Source organism: Seriola aureovittata, chromosome 15 (genome assembly GCF_021018895.1).
Source record: "Seriola aureovittata isolate HTS-2021-v1 ecotype China chromosome 15, ASM2101889v1, whole genome shotgun sequence".
Taxonomy (NCBI): Eukaryota; Metazoa; Chordata; class Actinopteri; order Carangiformes; family Carangidae; genus Seriola; species Seriola aureovittata.
In genome coordinates this window covers 16123805-16141346 of record NC_079378.1, presented here as the reverse complement: position 1 = coordinate 16141346, position 17542 = coordinate 16123805, and the positions used below count along the sequence as shown (strand labels likewise).

The window sequence follows — 17542 nt, the reverse complement described above, 5'->3', positions numbered from 1 at the left end:
CTGTGATGTATTGTGGACACTGTACATTTAATAGACCAGTGCTGAGTCTAACTGCTACTTTCTTAACCATAACAGATATTCTGTAATGATTGACTGTCTGTCTGACAATGATTGCAGCGCTACAGCTCAGAAGAAGCTCTCTCGAATAGGATATAAGTACAAAGCTGTCTGTCATCCAAGTGGTTTGTCCTCATGTACAGAAAACTGAGAGGATCTGCTCTGCTGAACATCTGGGGGGTCGTCTGTTTGTCTCAGGCTGGGACAGCATAGATCAAACAGGTCATAATATACATTTATGATTTGATTGAAATTTAGATGATTGTTTATGAGTAGACTTTTTTTAAAATAAAAAAGCATGTGTCTGTGCAAACAAATCTGCTAAAAATTTACAGAGCAAATATCCAAAGCTTTAATCAATATGTTTATATTAAGAAAAAATCAAATGTTTATGTAATGTGGAAGGTGTTGTTCATCATGACGTGCATGGCGTGTATTCATGTCTTTTAGCTGATTATTTAGGTTTTTCAGCCCACAGATGCACTGTTCTGGCTCACTCTCACTTCTTCCAGGCTGCTATCTTTAGTAGAAAATGTCCCCACATGAGGAAATCCGTGTCTGTACCAAATTTCATGGCAATCCATCCAATAATTGTTGAGATATTTCGGTTTGGACCAGAGTCATGGACCATGCTACTGGCATGGCTCAAACTATCAAACATTTGCTGGTTCAACCTAATAAATCTGGCTGTTCTCTGCTTTGTGTTTTAGACTGCTGATCAGAAAATTAAACAATGTCAAACAACTCCTTGGAAGCACAAACACTGACATGCTCACCAGTTTGTTCTCCAGCTGTTCAACACTGGGATTATCAGTCATTTCCCTGAATTTTTAATCCTGTTAACAGTGCCTTATGATTTAAAATATGTTTTCTGAGTATCTCAGTGGAGCTGACGTCAACTACGTAACTGCAATGTTACCAGTTTGAGGGTTAGTGTTTTCGGTCACTTGATCATTTCAACCTGCCCACTGAAGGTTAAAAAATCATTTTCAAAAACTTTCTCTCTGGGGTCTCACCTGGTAAAGCGTGCACCATGAGCGCGTAATCGTGACCCCAGCGGCTCAGGTTGGCCCTCTGCTGCATGTCATCCCTTCTCTCTCTCTCTTTTTCTCTCTCTCTCTCCCTGACTTTCCTATCTCTCTCATTGTTGCTGTCAGAATAAAGGCAAAATATCACTTACAAAAAAAAAAAAAACTTTCTCTTTATTACCTACAAAGTTATGGCCATTAAAATAATCTTCATCTGTTGGCGGAAATCCCAGATCCACATCACCACTAAAACCTGACTTTTTCTCGGTCTGTCCACACCAGCCAAAAATTCAGACAATTACTTTACTGACTGTGAAAATCTTTGTGCATATTGAAACATACTGAAAGGTACTTCTGCACTTCGGCACATCGACAGAAACTACATTTCTTTCAAACAAAGGTTTTGGGTTTGGTCAGGTTTGCTCGGCCTCGCTGTGCTGACGTCACAGCCGCTCAAATATGGAAAAGTCTTCATATTGTTGCTGCTATAGCCATGGCCGTTTTAACACAGGGGAGAGAAATTTCCACTTGTCCGCACCACATTCCAGCCCTGACACTGAACATCACACATCTCCTCTCCAAGCTGAAGTCAAACCCACTATTCCCTGCTGCGAAAACTCAAACAACTCCGTGAGGATCTGTTTTCAGATACTTTGACTGTGAAATCCAGGAGACAGGTGACTGTAGAACCGTTTCTCTACCCAGACGGAACGTGAAGCACCAGGAGGTATTCCTGGAATTTAAAATGTCTTTCTTGAATTATTTGCAGCAGAAGCCCCAAAACGTGACGCAGCACAAGGAAACTGGAGGAGAAGAGGGAGGCCTTGGTGTCCAAGCCAACTGCCTGACCCTACACGATGTCGAGGAGGAAGAGTACTGCCCTGGCACCGCAAGTGAGATTCACTTGACCTCAATTAAATCCAGCCTGCTTACTTCCATATGGGCATACCAAAGAAAACAGCTGGAGAGGCTACATCTGTATGACCATCTACAACTCCTCTGTACTGCAAAAACTGTGTGAGATAACTGTAAGAAGCACCACAACCGTGCAACATAACTTTCATATGATTTATTCTTACCGACTTCTTTATTGGTTTTCTACAGCCACAGATAAATATCAGGCACTGCTTAAGAGCCATTTTTTATTCAAGTTTTACTGTATCTCAATTTCTCCTTAAAAATCCAGACTCATGTGTGTACTCATACAGAGGGGCTGGTTTACTCTGGACAAAATCACAATTAACATGTAGTGGAAAAAGGCTGATTTTAAGGATTTAAAAGATATGAGTTTTGAGGTCAGTCCTGTTGAATGTTCTCCATTTCTACTAAGACAGAAGAGACTGGAAAATGGTTCTGGCACCAATGAGATGTCCACAGAAATATGAAACTATTGCATCATATATCGCTGCCTCTGAAGTGCTGTTATCGTCTATAATTTATCATTTTATGACCACTGCTGCTTAATGTATCAGTTTCATTAAGATAATGGGGTTTGTATCAACCCACGTTCAGATATTTTGGAGAAATAAAAGCCAAACAAAGGGACTAATAATTAGCATCTGCTGACAAAAAGAAAGAAATGACTTGGAGCGTCATTTATGACACAACACCACTGTCCACTACAGAGACGTCAGTGAGAAGCTGAAGCTCCTTTATTAGTTTTTAAACTCACACAGCTGGACATCTCGTGCCTTGCCGAGTGTCTTATTCTCTACACTGAGCGTGGCGGAGGAAGGCGGACCAGTGTGAGCCAGCTCTGGGCTGGAGACTGACGTAGACTGCAAGGCTCCATGTCTCACCACAGCTGATCTGATACAGCGCAGAAAGGCTCCACTCATGCCAACCAAACACTGGAGCTGAGGGCAAAAAGTATAGATCTAAAGAGGACATTTATATGCTATGTAATGAACCGTGCTTCACTAATTAAAGTGTAATATGGGAACATTTTCCTGCAGTGCAGTGGAGGGTAAACCCACCTCACCTCATTTTAACCACCTATTTATTTGCAAAGCAGAGTTTATACCAACTTGACATAAATCTTAATGCCATGATTTCATGATGGATCGGGTAGCTGGTATTACACTGATGTATGAAATAAAGAGGATGGGAGCGTTTAAGGAGATAAGGGCATTAATGAATGAGATATACTTGATATTTGTTTATACTGCTCACTGTCATATTTTGGACAGTTTAAATGAAGGTGGAACAGTGACAAAGAACATTTACTCATGTACTGTACTATAGCACCATTATGTGACACAGTATTTGTACTCATCTTGTCTATTTTGGACACATTTTACTTCACTCCACCACACTACAAAGGTAAAATTTGATCTTTTTCCTCAACTGCACTTCACTGATCTGAAAGCTGAAGTGACTTTGCAGGCAAAGGTTTTACATAAGAAACGTATTGTATGAGTGTGAAATATGTTACATTGTTACAGATTTAAATACCTTCATACTTGAAATTAACCCTGAAAGACACTTAAAGGAATCCATGTATTAGTGAGTACCTTGGCCTTTCATATTTAAGTGCATTTTTTCTGTTAATACTGCTGCATTTTTACTGAAGTAAGAATATGATTGTAGGACTTTTACTAGTAAAAGAGCAAAAAGCCACTTCTACTTCATTTAACTTAACACTTTTCTCCCTCTACTGCTTACTAACAACATTATGACTGACGTAAGTAATATATCATTCTGTCCCACTTTAACCATTTTGTGGCGTTTCATAGTGATAATTCACAATTTCATTGTCTAAACTGACTATTCAAAGTAGTTATTCTGTCTGAAATGCTGCTGAATGCGAATTACTGTGCAGCACAATGTGATAAACAGATTTACAGTGATAGTGAGTTGTTTTCTGATGATCTTGATAAGTAATTTTCATCATACCATGTGACATTTGCTGATAGCAAAGCTCCATAAAAAGTCCATTTATGAGCAACCAAACAGGCCTCTCTCCACCTCTGCAGGGGCTCTATAGAGCAAAAACTATAAACCCCGAGGTCAGTGCAGAACTATTAGTTAATCGCAGCGGCCTAGTTATATCTCCTCGTAAATAAACAGCATTGTTTCTGCAGCCTCGCACCGTCACTCACCGACCCTGAAGCCCTGTCCGATGAGCGTGTCGGCCGCCTGCCCGTTCTCCGCGATCAGCGTGGTGTTGTTGCCCTGCTCGCAGGTATCCTGACACTGTCCCTTCAGGCAGATCCTCTTGCAGATGAGCGGAGCGATGACCACCTTGAAGCGCTCCCGTGTGGAGGAGCGCTCCGTGCACCACACCAGCCTGTGGACGCTCAGCCAGATGACAAGCAGATGGGTGATCAGAGAGGGCATCCTGGCATCCTTCACTGCCCTCCACAGAGACCCGGGGACATTAAATCACAAGCTGAGGAGTTCAGCTCCAGCTCAAAAGCGCCTGCTTTGTTAACCGAGGCAGATTTTTGACGTCTCATACGGCGAAAAAAAGTGCGTCCTCACTGCTGTTTTCTCTCCTTAAGGAAAACAAAAAAAAATCACTTCCCTCGCGTATCCAAGTGATCCGTCTGTAAAACCAACACGTTTGGCATCTTTGGAAGTTTCTCCTTGTCCTCTATGCTTTTGTTTCCAAAGTTGCCCCCGCTTTTGAAGCTCTTCCTTTTTCTCGCCTGTTGCTCTGGAGAGTTGGAGAGAGTGCGTATATGGGTTTGGGAGAGAAAGAAGGGAGGAGAGGGAGGAGAGGAGAAGGGGTGAGCCAACCCTCTCTGGAGAAACCTGGCGGCAGGCCAGCCAGGCGGCGCAGGAGCAAAGCTTAGAGTAGTTTCCTTGTTGGTTATTTCTCCTAACACCCCCCCACCCCCCAACTCCTCCTCTCCTCTGCTGCCCCCGCACAGACCCCGCTCTGCAAATCATAGCTACACAGCTGTGTGCGTCACTGAAAATAAAAATATATATTGATATACACCTTTGTGTTTGGTGAGTTTAGGAATACAATGTAGAGGCATGTGACTGAGCTGTGGATGCTGATAAATCTACAACCATGACTCTCAATGAGGTTACTAAGAATCATTAACTTACTGTATCTTTGATCTGCTTACAGAAGAAAATACATTATCACCTTGATCAGTTAAGTGTTGATAGCCTCTGGTGAGTGTTAAAATGTCAATCAAAAAAATAGGCCTACTCAAAATGTGTAGACATTATATGTGGGTCATCAGAGTCAGGATGAGGTCAGATAGGTTACTCAGGTTAAATGAATGCAGCTATTTTGACATTATCTTTTTGTCTTATATGCAACTTACATAAATTGATAAAAGTAAATCAGTTTAGATGTGAACACTAACAGGACATTGGCGCTACAGCTTTACAGATGAGTGATCTGTTTACTATCTTTTTATTTGATCACACATCAGACATAAGTTTATCTGTGGCAGATTTCACACTTCAACATACACCACGCTAACCACAAAAGTTATTTGTGCGGCCCTTTTCAAACATTTCTCAGTGATGACGGACGTTATCACTTTATTTGTCTGAAATGCTTTAAGAATAAGTCACTATACCACAGTGGAAAAACATTCAATTTAAACCAAAAGATCTTCAAGTTTTAAGCAAACTAAAGGCAAAAGCGTCATCTCTGAAAGATGGTCTTCTTCCAAGCGTGAATAAAGCTTAAGTTTTATTGTCATAGCTGATGTTAATACTTTATACACTGTTGGTTGGGTTGAACTCCAGCTGTGCATCATGAACTTCCTGTGTGTTTTTGCACGTAAACCTTTATTTTAGTCAGTAACTGTAGGGGTAAAAACGACCTTCTGTAAATAAAACCATGATATAATGTATTAAAAAAAAGTCACTGACAGAAACAACTACAAGCATCTCAAAACTGTTATCTCTGTACATTACTGTACATGACTGAATGACTGCCAGACTTATTGTGCCTGCAGTTTCGGATGATGTGCTTTTTTCAACAACTGCAACAAATTACAGTTTTATATCTTCGCAATCTGTGCATGTGACCAAATATTATCAAAATCTGCTTCAGTCCACTCTGAATGAAACAGGCTGCAGCTTCGTGTCCAGAGAGCAGAAGGCCTCGACAACAAAATCTCATTACATTCCTGTCATACACTGAACTGTGTCCCTCGTGCCTGGGAAAAATGAATGTGCTCATAAAAAATGTGAAGTTGCCGCCACTGTAAGGATCTCATGGGCCAGCCAGTGTTTGGGGTCACATGGGCAAAGGGGTGAAAGTGAGAAAGAGACAAAGGGAGTTGAGTCACTTCCTCTCCAAAACGTGAGTGTTTACTTTCAGTCGCTGAGGAAATGACTGCATGGGCTGACAGAGAGTTCACAGGCCACTCTCACATTTCTCTCTGCCTCTGCTACTCGCCATCAGTGCATCAGTGGCTGCCAAGACTCTAACACACACACACACACACACACACACACACACACACACACACACACAATGCAAATACATTGCAGGTCACACACATAAACTATCCTTGAGTTTTGTTTGTACAAAATAATTACTTTCCCTCTGAACACTGAAACCTTAACATTACTCACTGCACCAGACAACAGTGACAAACATAAATATACAAAGCCTTTACAAAAACAGCTGTTACCAGAGACAAGGAACTTTATCTATCTGAAATCTGTTTCAGTACCTCAATGTAAAACCACTCCATTACAAGTAAAACCCTGGCATTCAAAACTTTACTTGATTAAGAGTTATCAGCATAATCTCCTGTAGACGACCGTCACTGCCACTAGATGTCGCACTAAACCACCAGCATCTCTGACCAAAAGAAATGCCTCGTCAGCTAAATCTCCAGCATCTGTTCGGCCCAAACTCCCCCACCCATCCATTCACGTTGTCAGCCAGCAAGGTTTTAAGAAGCCCCGTGAAAGCGGCCACTAAACACACCAGAGGCACTACTGAATAAAGTTAGCCTGTGTACACGAGAGCCAACAAAAAGCAAACTAGCCACAACCATTAGCCCACCCTAGCATTGCCGTGATATGCTCCATGGCAATGCTGACAGTTAGCCAGCTAGCAATAGCAACATTTGGGCAACGTCATAATTAGGGTACCAGGACATTAGCTAGCGTTTTCAGGCCCTCTGTAGTTACTAATGAAAACATACATGTAAGATTATGTAGCCATCAGGTTACTTACACATGTTCCAAGTCAAGCTGGAGCCTTTTAGCCGCTCATAGTCTCTCCATCTCTGTAAAGCCAGACCAGTTATGGCTCCACAGTCAGGCTGGGAAAGCACATACTTGGAGCAGGTAAAGACACTGATGGAGCCGTCAAAACTTTAAAAACTTTATAGATGTTTTGACGGTCCACTGGCTGATCAGGATTTAAGCCGGTAATCCCCATGGCCAGTCCACCTGTGCTCCGACATATCTTTCTTTGTCAGAAGCCTATTTAGGCAAAAATAGTTTTTTTAAGTCGAGGAGGTGGAAAGTGCCTCTCACCTGAATGCTGCGTACTACACTGTGCCATGACTGCCATCCCGTCAGGGAGGGGCAGGTAATGCAGGAACATATTATTGCCAACAAGAGGGACCCACATCCACTAACATGCACAGGTAGCCTACATGTATTAACACGCACGCGCTGCCCTCCAGATACCAAAACAAAGAAAAGGAACAGAGAAAGGGATTACAACATAATCAGAGGGGGACTTCTCTGCTCAGGACGCCATGAAACATTTAAGTTAGAGAAACTTTATCTCTACATAAAAAATAATTGTTTGCTGCTATATTATTTAAAATCCTGTTGTGTCAAAGTAAAATAAAAGTACTCTCAATGCGGCAAAGTGGCCTCTGTATGACAGAGGCATTTTGTAAGTACCATTTTAATGTTGTCGCTGACCAGGATATAAAACTATTACAGGTATAAAATTATTATTTGAAAAAATTTCTCATATTGTCAGGTTGTTAATTATTGAGTAACAACACACACTATCTTGTATCAACCAGTATTTTTAAATCTTAATTTTAAAAGTAACCACTTAATGTAAGCGTAAAGTAAATGCAGTGTAGTTAAAAGTACAATATTATCACATTTAGTCGAGTAGAAGTTTAAAGTATTTCTGAATTGTACTTACGGTTCTTGAGTAAATGTAGCCTGTTACTTTCTTTGACTGTTCATTCGAAGATGAAATGTAAATTGTACTATAGTAATTTATACAAATTCATAGTTCATTGAAAACATGTCAATAAGCCTGCATATAAAAACTTTGCAGTAGTACTTTGTGTGAGCACTGTGAAGGTGCTCTGTGAATTTCAACTGATGCATTCAGGTGTAATACTGTGTTTCAGTGGATTCCACAGCACTTGCTTCAACTTGATGTTATAACTCCCATTTGTGGTCTATTTTGTCAAAACCAAACCAAGGCCTAGCATGAACTGAGTCCCAGTATAAGTTAGAGAAACAGCGATTTATCAAATTCCAATCAGATTAGCAACATGTAATTAAGCAGCTTTAGATATGTCTGCTGCAGTTCCTGTTCTTCTGAAACAACAACAAAAACATTACAGCAAATTTAGCTGCAAGCAGCAATGCGGGGGCCCAGAAGGCCATAGTTTCCATGGAAACATATCATTATGTCAAGGGCATGGTCATAAGCACTCAGAGCAAGTTTCATGTCAGTTGATTAAAGACTGGCTGAGATATGACTTGATTTTTTGTTTGGCACCTTTACCAATTTTGATTAGCTGTTATGGTTGAATGCTTCATATATCAAAAATCCATGTGATAGGTTTTGTGAGTCTTGGTCTCAAGATCATCTTTGCCAACTTTGGTAAAGATTGGACAAAGGTTGTCCAAGGAGCAGCAAAAAAAAAAAACAGTTTGTGATAAAAATCCATTCTAGACTTGGATTACACTGAAACTATTAGAAAGGAACAAGAATTGTGTTGTTAAGGCAAACACGTCCATGGTTATTAGTCAAAATCTACTGACTTATTGCAGCATCCCCTGGGTGGCAATTGACGCCAGTGACTTCGGGCTTCATAGAAATTCGGTCCCAAGACCATGTATCAAGTTTGGTCCTGATACATACAAGTCCTGAGATGTAACGTCACTTCCTGTTTGGGTGCTTTGCATCTCAGTGACACCACTATCTTCTACATGCATTTTTTGGATTTTGGATTTATACATACCTTTAACAGTATTTCATGTTAACACACTGTGGGAAAGAGCAGGATGATCTACCGACAAGAAACCGTTATTCCACACTATACGGCCAGTGCAGTGAAGGGACGTCTCATAGAATCAAGTGCATTAAGTACAGTATGCTCATAAACCAACACATATCCTTGAGCTGTAAAACTACCTTGATTTGAACCTTAATGAGTCTGATCTTTCTGAGAGATATTTATCCTGTGCTGTGTTTAACATCAGAGAAATTGACCTTCAACACTATGGAGGAACTTGCAAATTAAGATAAAACCTTGAAGATCCAGTATGGAATTGTACAATATATGTACCTTTTGGAAATGGAGAGAAAATCTGAGAATTTAATCAATCAGTAACACAAAAGACTGACACAAAAGTTAAGTTACAAAAGTAACCTGTTAAGCTTCTGTAATCATATCAAAGGCTGCCTCAAACAGCAGTTTGTGTGTATGAACACAGCTGTCATTACTCAGCATTGAGAGAAGAGTAAGATGTTATTTGTGCCTGTTTTTGGGTGTGTCCACAGCACCTCCAGTCTGTTTGGCAAAGTTTCAGAAGGAGTGGAATCTTTCCTCCAGGGTTAATGTGGTTTTCCTGCCCTGATACAATGAAATGTACTGACTGGAAGTGAAGTAATAATGCTGGAATAAACAGCTGGGGTGATCTTAAATTAGGATCTTGGAGCGTGTTGCCACACTGCTAGATTATTTTAATGTTTACTTTACTTTAAGTTTATATATTATATGTTGTCAGCAATAATCATCTGGGTGTATAAACTCATTATTTCAAAGAAACCTCTACACAATGTAATGTATTGAATAAACAGCCACAGAGAGAGAAGACATACAAACAAGGCCCTTTAATATAGTAACATTTACAGTAGGTAACAGAATGAATGCAATGTGTGGGCATAGATTTTGAACACAGAAGCATAAAAAAGTAATTAATTTCACATTTAACACTGACCTGTTAAGGAATAATGCCATTTCAGTTTAAACCTACATGCAAAGGCCCCCCTGTATGTAATACAAAAAACAATAAATATGATTATCTGGGGTAGACTACCTTGGCAAATTGTATTCTGGGTATACAGACACATATTTAACATTTTGAGTGCCTTGTAAAATGACTTACACTTGTAAATGTACATAGAGATCATTATAGTAGTATACAGGGTAAATGACACCAGAAGCCGACAGTATAGCTCAAATGGCTGAGAAGAATAATGCTCTGCTGTTAAACCTGATGTATCAGTCGTGTCTAATCAGGACAGCAGGAAGTACTTCAGGAAGAAATGTAATAAGGTTTTATGTATTTACATTGTATGTTAGCATATTGATGGTTACAAAGCACGTTACGTTTAAAATGAAAAAAATCCTTGTTGCACATTAACTTTTCCACAAATGTTGACCCTTGTTAAACCGGATAAAATGGCTAAAACTACATTCTTATTTACAGAAACGCCCAGGGGGCATCGTTACAAGCGGAAGAACAAATATGCACATGCAAGCACCAAAGTCTGTCTGCGAGTAACTGCTAGTAACTGGCTGGTAAGAATAATTGTCCAGAAAAGGAAAGGTTTTCTAGACATACAGCAGCAGCTTGAATGAAAAAACAAAAAACAAAAACGGAATGCTAGGATATGGTCCATAAGAGAAAGATGATAATGGGACAACAGTAACACAGCGTTTAAGCCGTTTTCTGGATGCATGCTCATGTCCTCTCTCTCTTCCCTGTATGTCGTGGTGAAGAAATAAAATGCTCATACTGATGTCTTCAAACCTAGATATACTTGACACAGATAACTTCAGCATGACAAAACATTATGATTGTGTAACTGATGAGGGCTCTGCAGAGTGAAAAGAAGAGATAAGACAGAGCAGAGAGGGACTAAAGAGGAAGAGTAAAACTGGTTCATGCCTCATCAAGCTACACAGCCTTGACAGTATAAATACAGTAAAATCTAACCCGCTATGTCAACTAAGAATTATATTTTTGTGATTTTTTTAATGGTATTTCTATAGTCATTAATTATTACTTGAAAACAATCGCAACATCTCTGGCATTGCAATAATCACACATGTGCTTTGGTCTTACATAAGCATTGGGTCCTTAAAATGTGACTGCAGCCACGTACAGTGGGTCACAATCACTGGGAGAAACAATTTAACAGACTTTTTCATTAAATCGTCTTAATTATCAGTCAAAGACATCAGATGACTACAACTAAACTAAAAAAGGAGGATGAGTACTGAGGTAGAGCTGGGAGACATATCTATATATGTCCTTATCATAGGTGCCTGTTATCATGTTTCAATTTTCTGACAAACTGAGTGAAATGGGAATGCCCACATAATGGTGTTGGTCAGTTTCTGTTATAGATTCTATTAGGTTAATATATAATGTGTAAAAGCACCAACTGTATAGACCCAAACATGAACACTTTATCAAGCTCAAAGAATTGAACCATTATAAAGTGATATTTGGTTTAGTCAAAAACATCCAGCTACACAATGTACATGGTTTGTCCTAAACATGAAGCATGAACCAGTACTATGCATCTAATTCTGTTTACGGTATTTGAGCAGCTCAGTGTGTTGCAAAAAAAGCCTTTAGGAACTCATGACTAGAATCCTAACAGTTTGTCCTGACTAATATTAAGGTGGGTACAATCTTAAACAGCAGCAGCAACAGCAGTGACTCAGGTGATTGCTGAGTGAGTGTTCAAGGCACTTACATTTTTTAAGTGGGAAAACAGATCTTGTCCACTTCTGCTGTCAATTTCCCAAATTATTGCAGGGAAGTTGCAAGCCAGCAACTCCCTGTGCCAAGAACAACCTGTACACTGCTGTTGCTGCTTGATGGATGTCTGGGGGGGGGGGGGGGGGGAACATGCTGCTGACATGAAAACACGAAAATGTCAGATATAGAAAAAACTCAAAGGCTAGAGTTATATGTAGCCTGATTCTTCACTCCTTAATCATCATGTTACACTGCAGAAACACCGTATTCCACGTTTTATGGTAATATAACCATCCAACAGTTACTCCTTTAATCATCCCCTACACACAGTCCACAACTGAGCTGTCATCTTCCTCTGCTCCCCACTCCCCAAACCTCATCTGAGGGGATGGAGCTGCTGGATGGAGGTTGTTTATGTCATCCATAGCATCTGGGTCTGTGTCATCACTGGCACCAATTCCCATGTGACCGCCTTCCTCCCGGTGTGTGCGGATGTGTTTCCGCAGTGCTGCAGGCTCTTTGAAGCTGCGGTTGCAGAAGGGGCAGCAGCATGGCCTCTCTCCAGTGTGGATGAGCTGGTGGTGTTTGAGGTGCTGCAGGCGGCTCAAGCGCTTCCCACAGATGGCACACACGTAGGGTTTCTCTCCAGTGTGTGTGCGCCTGTGTTTGCGTAAACCGTCCAAGTGGCGGAAACAGTTTCCACACTCAGAGCAAGAATATGGTTTCTCACCTGTGTGTATGCGCAGGTGGGTTTTAAGAGCACCTGACTCACGGAAGCGGCGGCCACAGACTCCACACGGGTAGGGCTTCTCTCCTGTGTGGATGCGGATGTGCTTCTTCAGGCTGGAGATCAAGCGGAAGGTCTTTCCACACTCCAGGCAGTGGTGAGGCCGATCTCCAGAGGGCTCTCCTGCTGTGTCAGGGGCTGAAGGTCCTGCCGAGTCCTCTGCTCTGCCCGGTGAAACACTGTCTCCTCTCCCAGTTCCAGAAATCCTAGCCAACACTTTCTGTCCATCAAGTCCGCCCTGCTGCAAGGCACCGCTGCATTCTCGCACAGGCCTTTGGTGACGCAGGGGGTGAGTAAAGGAACGCTGAGAACCTCCCTCCCCAACTTGAACATACCCAAGGTCACCCACGTTGTGGGACGATCGTTCCCCATCCCCGACTCTGCTGTCATTACGCAGCCCAGACTCCTTCCTGCTGGGCTGACCAGAGACTGAAGCTGGTCCCTGCTCCTCTTTAATCTCAAACCTGGATGCTCCACCTGGTCCTTGAGACTGCCTCTCATCTAAAGACAGATCAAAACATGCAGAGATAATCCATGTATCAATTTACAATGGGTGACTGATTCATTTGTTCCGACTCACAATCAAAGTTTTTTTTGCAAAGGAAACCCACAAATACAGAAAACACACCAGCACACATTGTGTATTTACCTGGCCTGCTGGAATCGGAGCACATATGAGATGTGTTGGATGCAAAGGAGTCCAGAGCGTGGTTAGTCACAGAGCCATCTGGTTGGATTGAAAGCTGGCACATCTTGTAGTCATCTCTTGGCTCAAACCCATGAAGCGATTCATCCACAGATCCACCAAGACCCAAGTCAACACCGGCTCCATTGACATTTCGGGGGTTCTGGTGGTCCCGGTCCAAACCTGGAGTGAGTGAAGCCATGGAAGACAGTGATGGGGCAAAAACTGACTGACTAATTGTCTGAGGGCCCGAATATGAGATCTGAAGCTGATCTATGAGCTTTTGAGCACTACACAGGCACTCCTGTAGGGTCTTCAACTCCCTCTCTGACACTTCAAGCCGCACTTTGAGTCTTTCATTCTCCTGCTCCTTATGTAGCAGCTCTTGTTGAGTCTCATTGAGCACAAGCACCACTTCGCCCAGGAGAGTGTCCACTGCAGCGGACATGGCAGTTTGAATGGTAGGGGCCAGACGCGATTTCAGCGATGTTACAGTCATGTTGCCCTGCGAAGCTCCGTATCCAGCCTTGTCTGCTTTGCGGTCATAACAGGATTCTGCCCCGGTTCGGTCGGTAATGTTGATTATACTCTGTTTACGATTTCCACTGTGGACCGAGCTGTTGCCGCTATTTGACGGAGATGAATCCATGCTACCAGCATAGCCTGTCCTCCTGGAAGTCATGATTTTAATGTAGTTAGCACGGCGTTGACAGGCTATGCTAACGTTTAATGTGCTACTCACACCAGACCAGATTTCTACCGACCTGGGTTGTTTACACGGGTGTTGTTGTTTGTGTTGCTATTAGTGTCACCAGTTACATCTGCCTCATTAACAGTTTAACTGGCGTCGCTGACAAAAACACCGTGGTGAACTCTTCGTTGGGCCTGGCTCCGCTCGCTAACATTAGCCTATTAGCTTTAAAACTAACAACACCAGTCGGTCAAAAGACGCACTCTTGCAAACACTATGGTTCTGCTGCAGAAGTGCGCTGGTCGTCTTTAACTGCGTCACTCAAGTCCGTACATTAATGTTCAAAAACTCTGATACCACGGCCCTCAGCGGCGACTCACCCATTTCTAGCTACTGTCTGCAGGACTGTACCGTACTGTACTGCACACAGAGGCCTGTCGCACTGAAATGACGCAAGCAGAGCAGCGACTCTGCGCGAGGTTTGGCTTGACCTGAGTGTTGACTTGAAGGGAGTTTAATCGCTTCTGCAGAGTATCACCAAAAGGGTTGGCATTATATCCCAAGCCTCGGCAGTCGATGCAGGGGAAGTGAAGTCTTTTCTGTCTCCGTCCCTGAACCTAAACCTAAGCTATTAAGCTAACCTCAACGAGTTATCTCTGCCTACTCCCGTGTCTTTAATTCTAAACGCCCTTCCCCTTTCCTTTCATTAAATTACCTTCTGCATACCAAGCCACTTTTGTGTCGATTCAGTCTTATATATTAAAACTTTTTTATATTGATCTAATATCAGATAAAATGAGATTTCTAAACACCACACTCACCCAAGCTTTTCTCTTTCCCATCTGAAACGATCAGTTCTGATACTGAAATAAAGCCTCATCTTTTGTGTGTGCATATGTTCAACATATGTTTTTTTCCTTCAGCAGGCACAAGTTGGTAAAATATTCATTTCTATTAATTTTATTTATTCCTCTGATAGTCAGTCCAATCACTTCTTATCCATTGGCCGGTATGGTAGGCAAAAGGGCATTTATATAGAGCCAGTAAACCTGCGCTGACCTCTCAGAGTGAGAAATAAATGTCACTGTTTTTCCCTTTAAAGAATACTGTTAAACCATTATGGTGGACAAGTCGTTTATAATTGGACAATAAAAACAATAATGAATAAGAGATTTTACAAATGAATGAAACCAAAAAACGGTCAAATGACACTCTGGCCCTCCAAAGCCCAGTCCTGTCTTGTAGCCTTTAATAATTTGTATAATTATTTATAATATCTCTTTCAGTAAGCCTGTTTTGCAGCGTATTGGCTTTTGTTGCATCCCTGGTGCAAACGTAGTGACTTTTATTGGCATTTTGTGCGCTCCTGGTATTCTCTAAGTCTTTATTTATTAAAAGGCCAGAATGTGAGTCCCTGTACAAGTGTAACATTGTTTGTCAGCCTACAAGTCAAAAGTCGGGGTGAAATTTCCCCCAACTTTCAGGTTGTGCAGCAGCCATTTGAGGAGAAAAGCTCATGTTTGCCCTTTAGAGTTTAAAATTAGGCTACACGCCTACGGTTTACAGTCGCAGGTTATCGACCTCTTGGTGGTGTTTACTACAAACTCTGTATCTGGTGGAGGACACAGCAGTTTACTCCACACTGACAGCCTGCTGGAGGCTGCGCTGTAAAAGCAGGATGCTGTGGGTCAGACCAACTTTCTGATGCTTCGCAGATGTCCCGCTCATAGCAGCACAATCCGTCATCGACACTAATTAGGCCTAAAACCATCCACACCCAGCTACGTAACTGAAAAGTCACCACCTAGCTCTTTGCTTAATACACCCAATAGCTATGTGTTTTTTTTCTCTAGTGTTGCTTATAATTGTGTTGTCGGCTCTAGGAGGCACTGTAGACTGCTTTAGTAATGAATGATACTGAGGTCAGGTAATAAGCCCTACATTAGGACTAATTATTTCCCGTTGTAATAGCTCTTCACTAACATTAAAATAATGAGCACTTATTTAATTTAAATGAATGGTTTTCTTTATCACATTATAACTGATTGTTTCAGAAGGATGAGGTGAGATGACTGACCCTGAATAGACTATGTCTACTGCCTGTAGAGTCTATTACATTGTTATTGATAACGTGCGTTGCATTGCCACATTCCTGCATGTTCTTAACAGGAAGTGGGCTGGAAGTTTTAAAGATGAAATGAAGTTTAAAAAATGAATGAAATAAAGAAAAACATTGGCTTGTTAATGCTGGTTTTATATGGATCGTCTTTGTCTCATTCAGGGGGTCATTGGGCCAAAGGCTGACACCTGAAGTGATCGTTGTTTTACCATTGGCTGTCAAAAAATCACAGCTGTTAATTTACTTGACCATAAGAAAATAAATTGTGAAAATAAATAGATAAATACATCATTTGTGAATATGGATAAATAAATAAATAAATAAGTAAATATAGGCAGAATTCTTCAGCCAAAAACCAGTAAGTTGCCATGCCTTGCAGCATATGTTGTGTACAAACAACACTCAAACATGCTATTTATTCTGCAGACTCTGGTCCTGCTAGGACAGCTCTTGTAGTATTCAGTTGGGCTGCTACCATTTCATTTATAAAAATAATTGATTCGTCGTGGCGTTGTTTTTGAAGAGGAAAACAGACCCATCCCAGCCAGCCGCAGTGGTTGGGGAAAAAGTGACGTGGTCCATAGCAAAGAGGGGGGGTGCATAATGGGCTTATGTAACTAGCCCTTCAACTGTTACCATCTGCTTGAATGGGCTGTGGCATTTGTAGTGAAATATTTCTTACTCCGTGACTCTGTTTCTTGGTATTTCATATTGTTACCCATGCGATCTTTGATCCTGTCATAAACACATATGTGTGTCAGTTTCCTCTTGGAAACACTTAGGCTCATTGTGGATATAAACCCTTTATAGACCGGCTACTCACTCACCCTGCCAGAGCTGACCAGGTCTATTTTATCATAAACACATTACTATGAAATAAGGCAAAAATAGATACATGTTTTTCAGTATTAGATTTGGATTATACATTAACACAACCCATATTACACAACATATAAATATGGCATTACCTACACACATAGATGTAAATATATGCATCTCTTTCACACTTATACACCCACACTCCTTCCTGTGTGTAGTTAGACCCAAAACATATTCACTCACCCACAGATAGAAGCAAATGCAAGAAAGAAAGAAAGAAAGAAACAACTGATATATATATATATATATATATATATATATATATATATATATATATAATGATTTAAGAAATAAATATAGGCCCAATAAAAAATATCTTGGGGAAAAATTAGATATTCAAGATGTTATATATTATATATTTGCATACTGTAGCAGG

General features: G+C 41.2%; 2 protein-coding genes across 5 annotated transcripts in view; both read right to left on the bottom strand.

The window, feature by feature from the left end:
- The window catches only part of ltbp3 (latent transforming growth factor beta binding protein 3), a 36813-nt gene extending 29463 nt beyond the window's left edge, over positions 1 to 7350 (bottom strand). For 2 of the 4 annotated variants that reach the window (XM_056397613.1, XM_056397614.1), the window contains exon 1: positions 4187 to 4893. In XM_056397613.1, the coding sequence (XP_056253588.1) occupies positions 4187 to 4424 (238 nt within the window). In that variant the 5' untranslated portion in view covers positions 4425 to 4893. Of the gene's footprint in view, positions 1 to 4186; positions 4895 to 7251 lie in introns of those variants that run through there. The other 2 variants (XM_056397611.1, XM_056397615.1) reach the window with 2 other exon arrangements.
- Positions 7351 to 10107: 2757 nt separating this feature from the next.
- Positions 10108 to 14618, bottom strand: si:ch1073-224n8.1 (zinc finger protein 70). Its single transcript, XM_056398141.1, has 2 exons — positions 13442 to 14618; positions 10108 to 13293 (listed from the first exon to the last, which is right to left on the bottom strand). The coding sequence occupies exons 1-2, from the start codon at positions 14157 to 14159 to the stop codon at positions 12326 to 12328; spliced, it is 1686 nt and encodes a 561-aa protein (XP_056254116.1). The 5' UTR covers positions 14160 to 14618; the 3' UTR covers positions 10108 to 12325.
- Positions 14619 to 17542: the final 2924 nt, after the last annotated feature.